Here is an 11,550-nt window from a genome sequence, read left to right on the forward strand (position 1 = left end):
GGAGAATGTGCTGGCCAGGGCAGCAGTCGAACATTTTCTGTTTGCAGAATGGCCCGTACAGGACCTGCAACATGCGGTCGTGCATTATCCTACTGAAATGTAGAGTTTCGCAGGGATCGAATGAGGGCTAGAGCCACGGGTCGTACCACATCTGAAATGTAACGTCCACTGTTCAAAGTGCCGTCAGTGCGAACAACAAGTGACCGAGTCGTGTAACCAATGGCACCCCATACCATCACGCCGGGTGATACGCCAGTATGGCGATGACGAATACACGCTTCCAATGTGCGTTCACCACGATGTCGCCAAACACGGATGCGACCAACATGATGCTGTAAACAAAACCTGGATTCATCCGAAAAAATGACGTTCTGCCATTCGTGCACCCAGGTTCGTCGTTGAGTACACCATCGCAAGCGCCCCTGTCTGTGATGCAACGTCAAGGGTAACCGCAGCCATGGTCTCCGAGCTGATAGTCCATGCTGCTGCAAACGTCGTCGAACTGTTCGTGCAGATGTTCGTTGTCTTGCAAACGTCCCCATCTGTTGACTCAGGGATCGAGACGTGCCTGCACGATCCGTTACAGCCATGCGGATAAGATGCCTGTCATCTCAACTGCTAGTGATACGAGGCCGTTGGGATCCAGCACGGCGTTCCGTATTACCCTCCTGAACCCACCGATTCCATATTCTGCTAACAGTCATTGGATCCCGACCAACCGAGCAGCAATGTCGCGATACGATAAACCGCAATCGCAGTAGGCTTCGATCCGACCTTTATCAAAGTCGGAAACGTGGTGGTACGCATTTCTCCTCCTTACACTAGGAATCACAACGACGTTTCACCAGGCAACGCCTGTCAACTGCTGTTTGTGTGTGAGAAATCGGTTGGAAACTTTCCTCATGTCAGCACGTTGTAGGTGTCGCCAGCAGCGCCAACGTTGTGTGAATGCTCTGAAAAGCTAATCATTTGCATATCACATCATTTTCTTCCTGTCGGTTAAATTTGGCGTCTGTAGCACGTCATCTTCGTGGTGTAGCAATTTTAATGGCCAGTAGTGTATTTCGCAGCACTGCTCAGAATACGCAAGGAGCGATCGCCTACGCCAAAAGGAGAAATCTGCAATGGCGGAAGACAGTCTCAACATAAACTATATGTTTGATTTCGGACAAACAAAGCTGCTGTGCAAGGTTAACGGTTTGTGGGAGTTGATATTTAAAGGGGCTGTGGATATACGGGTCCATGTCAACCCTGTCTACCGAGATAGCGGTTTCCAACTTAGCACCGCGTGCGATGCTGCCATAACAAAAATATGGCAATAACGCTCCGATGCGAAACCGGCGAAGGCAGCGGACTGAAAGGACAGGGCCCACTCGTACGCGACGCCTGCACCGGTCAGGATTGGCGCTGCCGGCGCAGACGAGGCAGAGGACCCTGCGGTCCAGAGACTGTAAAGAACTGGACAGAATACGAACCCAACACTTCGCCTGAAGATGACAAATAGGAAACTGGTTGAAACGTGTCCGAGAAGACTTCAACAACTGTCTTTAGTGTTATTAATGGTACAATTATTGTTAGTACTAATATTATTATTATCGTCATTATCACTATTAGTGGCAGCAGCTGCAGTGGTACAGATAATTCCAGTATCAACATCGTTAGTTCATAGTCAGTATAGTTTATCCACTCTGCCGCTTCCGACTCAGATCGTTGTAATACTATTTGTCACATTAAAATTGTTATTTCTAAGGTAACTATGATGTAATAGTTACTGTATGTGTAAAACCCAGGTCAGATTTAAGAGAGAGCCTGATATCCTGATCAGATCAGGTTAAACAAACAAAATAAATAAATAAAATTAGCGTTCACCGAACGATACCGATTTGGCAAGGTATAATAGTACAAATAAGTTATATTTATTTCCGTGGAAGTATGAGAGATGCGTTTTTGTGTAATTACTTGCTACTGATTGGAGCTGTGTTTCTGTTTGTTATCGTCGTAGTAATTGATGGGAATTGCTAATAGACAACTGGAGGTGGCGAACTGAACTGTTAGCGGTGAAGAAATTCCAGTGCAGCGGCCAGATCTTGGAATCTTAAATGAAAGTAGTTAGATACTTGAAAGTCTATTAACTACTGACACTGATGCTGTAAGTTTAACCACGTCTAGCGAGTAGAAGCGAGGCTGGTGGCGCTGATTTAAACTGACTTTACACGTGTAGACGCGCAGAGAAATATCCCGTGTCCGTCAGTAAACGTTGTTCGTCTAAATCTGCGAAGTAGTACGTCGAGGATTATAGCTGCCGTCGCGGTAGTGATTCCAAGCGACACCACGGAAGATTCGAAGTATGGATGAAAGGAACGTTACACGCACACGGCGATCGGGGCCTTCGAGCAGAGGTCGCTATTTCAGACTTTAGAAAGGTTCATTTGAAAGTGTTCCGTTAGTAATTATGACAGAAAAAATATTAGCAACAAATCACTCACCTTGTGCTCCAGGAGGGAGCCAGAAAATGAGTGTCCAAGAGGTCCATAGATCAACCTTCTATGGGAAGCATGTTTTACACTTTACAAAATGGACATCGTCGACATTCAGGAAATGTTCAAAACAAACCATTACCTTGCACCACGCACACCGAATCAAAAATGGAGCGCTACAGTGCACACAAAGCTTCACAAGATCAAGATACACTCCTGGAAATGGAAAAAAGAACACATTGACACCGGTGTGTCAGACCCACCATACTTGCTCCGGACACTGCGAGAGGGCTGTACAAGCAATGATCACACACACGGCACAGCGGACACACCAGGAACCGCGGTGTTGGCCGTCGAATGGCGCTAGCTGCGCAGCATTTGTGCACCGCCGCCGTCAGTGTCAGCCAGTTTGCCGTGGCATACGGAGCTCCATCGCAGTCTTTAACACTGGTAGCATGCCGCGACAGCGTGGACGTGAACCGTATGTGCAGTTGACGGACTTTGAGCGAGGGCGTATAGTGGGCGTGCGGGAGGCCCGGTGGACGTACCGCCCAATTGCTCAACACGTGGGGCGTGAGGTCTCCACAGTACATCGATGTTGTCGCCAGTGGTCGGCGGAAGGTGCAGGTGCCCGTCGACCTGGGACCGGACCGCAGCGACGCACGGATGCACGCCAAGACCGTAGGATCCTACGCAGTGCCGTAGGGGACCGCACCGCCACTTCCCAGCAAATTAGGGACACTGTTGCTCCTGGGGTATCGGCGAGGACCATTCGCAACCGTCTCCATGAAGCTGGGCTATGGTCCCGCACACCGTTAGGCCGTCTTCCGCTCACGCCCCAGCATCGTGCAGCCCGCCTCCAGTGTTGTCGCGACAGGCGTGAATGGAGGGACGAATGGAGACGTGTCGTCTTCAGCGATGAGAGTCGCTTCTGCCTTGGTGCCAATGATGGTCGTATGCGTGTTTGGCGCCGTGCAGGTGAGCGCCACAATCAGGACTGCATACGACCGAGGCACACAGGGCCAACACCCGACATCATGGTGTGGGGAGCGATCTCCTACACTGGCCGTACACCACTGGTGATCGTCGAGGGGGCACTGAATAGTGCACGGTACATCCAAACCGTCATCGAACCCATCGTTCTACCATTCCTAGACCGGCAAGGGAACTTGCTGTTCCAACAGGACAATGCACGTCCGCATGTATCCCGTGCCACCCAACGTGCTCTAGAAGGTGTTAGTCAACTACCCTGGCCAGCAAGATCTCCGGATCTGTCCCCCATTGAGCATGTTTGGGACTGGATGAAGCGTCGTCTCACGCGGTCTGCACGTCCAGCACGAACGCTGGTCCAACTGAGGCGCCAGGTGGAAATGGCATGGCAAGCCGTTCCAGAGGACTACATCCAGCATCTCTACGATCGTCTCCATGGGAGAATAGCAGCCTGCATTGCTGCGAAAGGTGGATATACACTGTACTAGTGCCGATATTGTGCATGCTCTGTTGCCTGTGTCTATGTGCCTGTGGTTCTGTCAGTGTGATCATGTGATGTATCGGACCCCAGGAATGTGTCAATAAAGTTTCCCCTTCCTGGGACAATGAATTCACGGTGTTCTTATTTCAATTTCCAGGAGTGTAGAAGGCATTACAAATCGCGCAGGACGCTCGACTAAGTATGCGTATAGAATCATATTAGTGTAACGGGGTGATGAGAACTGATGGAATGTGCTGGCACACAAACGAATGGGAAGGAGCCTGTGGTGGAGTTTATCGTGAAACTAGCTATTCTTTCAGGCGTAGCTGCACATAGTGCGATAACACGTTTTACAGACACAGAAAAACAAACATCCGGAGGCTGAATCTGTCTAGTGGTTCCAGGTGGTATGAACTGCAGTGTCACGCACTTTTCAGAAGGGACAGTTTGCTCCAAAGAAGTATGATTTATATACGCAGACCGCGAATCAAGTAAAAGCAAGTTAACTTTGACCAGCTATTGGCTGAAAGCCGTACTCATAGCGTAGTTGTAGTTCTGCTAGTTCGTTTTTCCACTGTTGCTTGCTGTGATAAATATTCACTACTGCCCTTGCTGGGTCGCGCACATGATAGCGAGCACCTCCAACTTCTTGCACAACAATAAATAACTTCCAGAATGAGATTTTCACTCGGCAGAGGAGTGTGCGCTGATATGAAACTTCCTGGCTGATTAAAACTGTGTGCCGGACCGAGACTCGAACTCGGGACCTTTGCCTTTCGCGGGCAACTGCTCCACCAACTTTATTTTATTATTTTTTTTTTAATCTCATTTTGTTCACTATTGTTCGTTGGGTCTGCTCGGGGCGGACGTCGTAAGACATTCATTGAAGTTCGTTGTTGATCGATTGAATCAGTTTTTTATTACAGAGGACACATAACCCTCTGACCGAACACGCTGAGCTACCGTGCCGGCTTGTTTGGTCGTTGCGGACGTCGCAAGACATCCTGTTCAAGCTCGGTGGTTGATCTTTCCACTCAGTTTTTTATTACAGAGACCAACCCGCTCTCTGACCGAACACGGAAACTGTGTGCCGGACCGAGACGCATGAAGCACAATTCACGCCCCATCCTCATAGCTTTACTTCTGCCAGTAACTCGCCTCCTACCTTCCAAACTTTACAGAAATTCTCCTGCGAAAGCTTCTCTAAAGTCTGGAAGGTAGGAGACGAGGTAGTGGCAGAAGTACAGCTGTGAGGACGGGGCGTGAGCCGTGCTTGGGTAGCTCAGTTGGTAGAGCACTTGCCCGCGAAAGCCAAAAGTCCCGAGTTCGAGTCTCGGTCCGGCACACAGTTTTTAATCGGCCAGGAAGTTTCAATAAATAACTTTCCAGCCAATTTTATATCCAGATTAACGATCGGCATACTTGTATACGAATGCGTTAAGGCATTGATGTTAGTTGATCTTGACACAACTCTCTTGGTACCACTAACTTCCAGGTTACCTTTCGCATGCATTTCCTCTTCAAATTCTTGGTCGGAGTTGAAAACAGATTTCTTACTGAATGACGGGATAAACTTTTTATCTCGTCTACAAATTTTCGAGCCGATTCATCAGTCTGCTGTGGCTCGTCAGGTTAACGCTTTGTTTGTAATTTTGTTGCCTTACTTCTACCAAGTTTGCAGTGCAGTTTAATGTTGTGCAGCCGTCCACTGCTTCCCTAGAAATCACTGAAATCTATGTCGCACGCAGTTTTACATGCAAAACGTAGTAGGTTACCATCAACCGCATCCTGTACGCTGTATCGAGCATCCTTGAGACGCACAAACACTAGTTTTTGTGACAAGTGCGTCTTGTCCTCCCTTGAATATCAGTAATTTTTCTTGTGCACTACACGGTCTTTCTCTAAATCCATTCATATATTTTTTTTCTTTTTTACAATACTCTACTATACTTCTTCCATATACATAAGTATGATAAGTACCCGCTCCTACTACGTTTCACTGGAGACGGGATTTGTGACTCCCTGTCCCACAAGGAGGATGAACTACATGACTAGACACCTGTTTCAGTATCACTTTCATTTGTTAAGCACGTATCGTCTTCATTGTACTCCTCATGTACACTGTCCGCACAGTCCAATGTGTATGACACATTTCTCCGGCTCGTCTTGCAGAAAAGCTAATATGTGGGGCATCTGCGACTTCCTTCTCACTCTGCGAAATTATTTGAATTTCCCCTACAGAATACGTGTAGTACACGTCACAAAAAGGACATCGTCGACATTCAAGAAACGTTCAGACCAATTCATTAGCTCGCACCATGACGAAATGTCAACTTCGGCGACCGTTGTTGTAGATACACTGAAGAGCAAAAGAAACTGGTACACCTGCTTAATATCGTCTAGAGCCCCCGCGAGCACGAAGAAATGCGGCAACAAGACGTAACATGGACTCGACTACTGTCTGAAGTAGCGCTGGAGGGAATTGACACCACGAGTCCTGCGGCGATATCCATAAATCCGTAAGAGTACGAAGGGGTGGAGATCGCATCTGAACACCACGTTGCAAGGCATCCCAGATATGGTCAATAATGTTCACGTCTGAGGAGTTTGGCGGCCAGCGTAAGTGTTTAAACTCAGAAGAGTGTTCCTTGAGCCACACTGTAACAATTCTTCTAGTGTGGGGTGTCACATTGTCCTGCTGGAATTGCCCACGTCCGTTGGAATGTTCAATGGACATGAATGGATTCAGGTGATCAAACAGGATACTTACGTACGTGTCACCTGTCAGAGCCGTATCTAGACGTATAGAGGGTCCCGCATCACTCCAACTACACACGCCTCACGCCATTACAGAGCCTCCACCAGCTTGAACAGTCCCCTCCTGACCTGCAGGACCATGGATTCATGAGGTTGTCTCCGTATCCGTACACATCCATCCGCTCGATACAATTTGAAACGAGACTCGTCTAACTAGGTAACATGTATCCAGTCATCAACAGTCCAATGTCGGTGCTGACCTGCCCAGGCGGGGCGTAAGGCTTTGTGTCGTGCGGTCATCAAGGGTACACGAGTGGACCTTCGGCTCTGAAAGCCCTTGTCGACGATGTTTCGTTGAATGGTTCGCAATTGACACTTGATGATGGCCCAGCATCGAAATCTGCATCAGTTTGCGGAAGGGTTGCACTTCTGTCACGTTGAGTGATTCTCTTCAGTCGTGATTGGTCCCGTTCTTGCAGGATCTTTTTCCGGCCGCAGCATGTCGGAGATTTGATGTTTCACCGTATTCATGATATTCACGGTGAAATGGACATACGGGAAAATCCTCTCTTCATCGCTATCTCGGAGACTGTGTCCCATCGCTCGTGCGACGACTTCAACACTATGTTCAAACTCACTAATACGAGATCTTGATAACCTGCCATTTCCGTGGCAGTAACCGATCTGACAACTGCGCCAGACACTTTTCGTCTTACATAGGCGTTGCCGACATAGTGCCGTATTTTAACCGGTTTAAGTGTTTGAATACACAAGCCTATACCAGTTTCTTTGAGCTTCAATATGGACTGAAATTTTTACTTTGTTTATCGTTGCCATTGCAGCGTCAACACTACTAACTTTGTAGCACTGTTGCGAGCAGTTAAACTACGCTGCGTAGCCTCATGCTGCGCTCGCTATTGGGTACCTTCAGTCTACATCTACATCTACATCTACATCTACATCCATAATCTGCAAGCCACCTGACGGTGTGTGGTGGAGGGTACTTTGAGTACCTCTATCGGTTCTCCCTTCTATTCCAGTCTCTTATTGTTCGTGGAAATAAGGTTTGTCGGTATGCCTCTGTGTGGGCTCTAATCTCTCTGATTTTATCCTCATGGTCTCTTCGCGAGATATACGTAGGAGGAAGCAATATACTGCTTGAGTCCTCGGTGAAGGTATGTTCTCGAAACTTCAACAAAAGCCCGTATCGAGCTACTGAGCGTCTCTCCTGCAGAGTCTTCCACTGGAGTCTATCAATCATCTCCGTAACGCTTTCGCGATTACTAAATGATCCTGTAACGAAGCGCGCTGCTCTCCGTTGGATCTTCTCTATCTCTTCTGTCAACCCTATCTGGTACGGATCCCACATTGCTGAGCAGTATTCAAGCAGTGGGCGAACAAGCGTACTGTAACCTACTTCCTTTGTTTTCGGATTGCATTTCCTTAGGATTCTTCCAATGAATCTCAGTCTGGCATCTGCTTTACCGACGATCAACTTTATATGATCATTCCATTTTAAATCACTCCTAACGCGTACTCCCAGATAATTTATGGAATTAACTGCTTCCAGTTGCTGACCTGCTATATTGTAGCTAAATGATCAGGGATCTTTCTTTCTATGTCCTGAGCCCTGTTGCCTTAGCAGCTACTACTGTGGTTACATGGTAGACAAGATGTGGGGCATCGACTACTATAAACATCGTTGGCCTTTTGCGACCTCGCGCTCCACGGGTTTCTTGCCAGTAGTGACTCTGCTGCAGCGCCGCCAGCTGAGCGACGTGTTTGTTGCAGGGCGACAGCGGTGGCCCGCTCAGCGTGCAGGAGTCGGACGGTCAGCGCACAGTGGTCGGAGTCGTGTCGTGGGGCACGGCCAACGACTGCGAGTCCGGCGAGCCGGACGTCTTCATGCGCGTCACCGCCTTCCTCGACTGGATCGGAGAAAACGCCGGCATCACCATCTCGTGAGCTGCTTCAGCCGACATCAGCTACTACGCTCGGCTGTCGCCTTGATTCTGACCGTGCATCTATGTCTGTCCATGTGGCAGAGTCACAAGCAAGAGGAAACTGTACTATAATGTGAATACTGTTGTCAATTACATGCGCCAAAATAAAAATAAAAAATAAAATTAATATAAAACGAAGTAAAAATCAATATAGAGCAATCCTGAGTCAAGAAATGAAAATGTAGCCCTCATGGGTTTGCTGGTCCTAGTAAAATAATTTTAGAGTGTGTAAGTTATAGATCAAGATATGAAATAATTCAAAAGAAAGGAAGAGCCGTCATGTATAGCTAGCTTCCGCCACGATCAGTGGCCTCCTTCCTCTTGACGTGTCAGAGTTTAGTGCTAAGTGCATCTGTTGTCTGTAGATGACTGTGACAGATCTATTGTGATGTCTCAATAGGTTAGAGTCATAACTCACATGCTCCAAAATAATGAAAATTGAGATGCCGACGTATTCTCATATAGCTTTATACAAAGAACATAATTCACGAAACAATTATTCACATTTGGCACAAGATCCTTGAGAAAACCGGTGTTAAACTTCATGGTTAGTTTCAAAAGTCTCATCATCCGCGGGATCTTGTGAGTCTTCTCCCGTACCTCATCTTGACCAGCGATTAGCTCACTCGGCACCATTTTCTTATGTAGTAGTAAATATTGATGCCAGTGGAGTGTGTTTTCTGTTCTGTTCAGTTATTTTGGGGAATATAATTCAATATAGTGGTTGGAATAAAACTGATTTGAAACACAAGTCATGGAAGAAAACGTTTCACCCGTTGAAGAAAGAGGAAGGCCAAGGAAACGTTCACAGCATCGCGAAATATGGAAGCCAAACGAATGAGGTTAGAATATCCTGTTTTCTTCATTGTTTTCAAATTAAACTGATTCTTGTTATTGGCTTGATTTGTTTCTCCACCTAACATATAGGACTCTTTCTTTGGAACTTAACAGTGATGAATCGCAAATTCAATATTTTAGATCCATTTTTGAAAAATAAACAGAACCTCACAGTGTAGTTTGTTCTATCATTATAGGTACAAACCTTCAGTGCTGCCCCAGTATCCGACATGTCAACACCACGGAGGAGCATTTAATTGCTGTTCAGTTTCTATGAACGATATTAAAAACTTTCATGATCTGCATATCGAGTCGCAAGACGATAGTTCCCGTGAAACCAGCATCGTCCAAACAGCTCAGTACCAAAACTCACAATATCCAAAATGGGGATTGTCAAAACTTACATGTTCCATAGCTCATTCACAAAACTCACATGATTCATAATATAACCTTAAATAATTGTAATTTCTCCATAAGCAAACATAATCTGAAATTTACATAATGATTTATAGCCATTCTTCTTGCACATACTGATGTCAACATATGGGACATGCGCACGACGCACGTAAAACACGTTTTTAGTCATTTGTGAAAATTTATGTTTTTGGAGCATGTGAGTTATGCTTCTAACCTACTCTCATGTTTGTGAGATATCAAGATGAGAGGAGGACACGGTGAGATGCCCAATACCGCACACAGACTACGCCTCTCGATTAATACCAAAGTGGCCATCTGACGATGAATCACCAACTCTCACTCCATGAATCACACCAGAGGTGCTTGGAATTTAGTCTAGGCCGTCGATCAGTGATCCAGAACTTTCACCACCAACTCTTCTTCCTCTGTCCACCAAATCTTGGCCATCCAAATTTCTTCCCTCATCAGGATTCGAGCACGGTGCCTCAGAGTTGAGCTCCACTACAAATGCATGCGTTACCAATATGGTTTATGAAGGTGAGTAATTTGATGCAGGAAAGCTAGTGCAAATACTTTGTTTTCCAACATTACTTTGTCATTCCTATGTAATACTCTGCCACTGATTTTTGCCTCCCCCTCAAATAGGTCTTTGGAGAACCGCTTTGACGCAGTGGTAACCTCAGTTCCCACCATATGACTGAAGCTACGCCCTGCGAAGCTATGCTAGCACTTCAATGGGTCACCATCCAGGTCTGCCTGGTGGTGTTGGTCATTGGGCTGCGCTCACGCCTTGCGAGGCCTATTGAAGAGCTATATGAGTGAGAAGTACCTGCCTAGTCGCAAGAACTGCAATGGTGATGAGAGCAGTGAGCTGACCAGTCATTCCCTCCGTACCATATCGCCGTTCAGTGGTACCTATTGGGATTTTGTCTGTTCGTTGAACATTTAAGACTTGGCTGGACAAAAAAAAACTTAAATCTCAGAAAGTCTGAACTTATTCATTTATCTTATGTCATAAAATAAAATATATAATGATAAAAGCTTTTTTCTGTTCACTGCAGTCACACTTGGATTTAAGGACTTTCTTACGTACTAAATACTTATTACTAAAGTCATGATCATAATTTAAGGGTAATTGAGGAATGTGGTGCCACACAACATAGCACTACACAAAACTGGCGCTAATAGCATAGGCACATAGGGAACACATACGACACATATCTGTGTCTACGGTATGCTCACGTAGGCATGCCGTACAACAGGTTGGCATACTCCGGATGAGGTGATCGAGCAGCTGCTTGGGTATAGCCTCCCATTCTTGCACCAGTGTCTGTCGGAGCTCCTGAAGTGTCATAGGGGTTTGAAGACGTGCAGCAATACGTCAACCAAGAGTATGCCAGATTTGCTCGATGCGGTTTAGGTCTGGAAGACAGGCAGGCCACTCCATTCGCCTGATATCTTCTGTTTCAAGGTACTCCTCCACGATGGCAGCTCGATGGGGACGTGCGTTATCATCCATCAGAAGGAAGGTGGGACTCACTGCACCCCTGAAAAGGCGGACATGCTGGTGTAAAATGACGTCCCGATA

General features: G+C 46.7%; 1 protein-coding gene across 1 annotated transcript in view; it reads left to right on the plus strand.

Annotated features, from left to right (window-relative positions):
- The window catches only part of LOC124596471 (brachyurin-like), a 65,822-nt gene extending 57,028 nt beyond the window's left edge, over positions 1-8,794 (plus strand). The window contains exon 7 of the mRNA XM_047135612.1: positions 8,497-8,794. Within this exon, the coding sequence (XP_046991568.1) occupies positions 8,497-8,670 (174 nt within the window). The 3' untranslated portion in view covers positions 8,671-8,794. The remainder of the gene's footprint in view (positions 1-8,496) is intronic.
- The last annotated feature ends 2,756 nt before the right edge of the window (positions 8,795-11,550 follow it).

The sequence above is a fragment of the Schistocerca americana genome, chromosome 2 (genome assembly GCF_021461395.2).
Source record: "Schistocerca americana isolate TAMUIC-IGC-003095 chromosome 2, iqSchAmer2.1, whole genome shotgun sequence".
NCBI classification, from domain to species: Eukaryota; Metazoa; Arthropoda; class Insecta; order Orthoptera; family Acrididae; genus Schistocerca; species Schistocerca americana.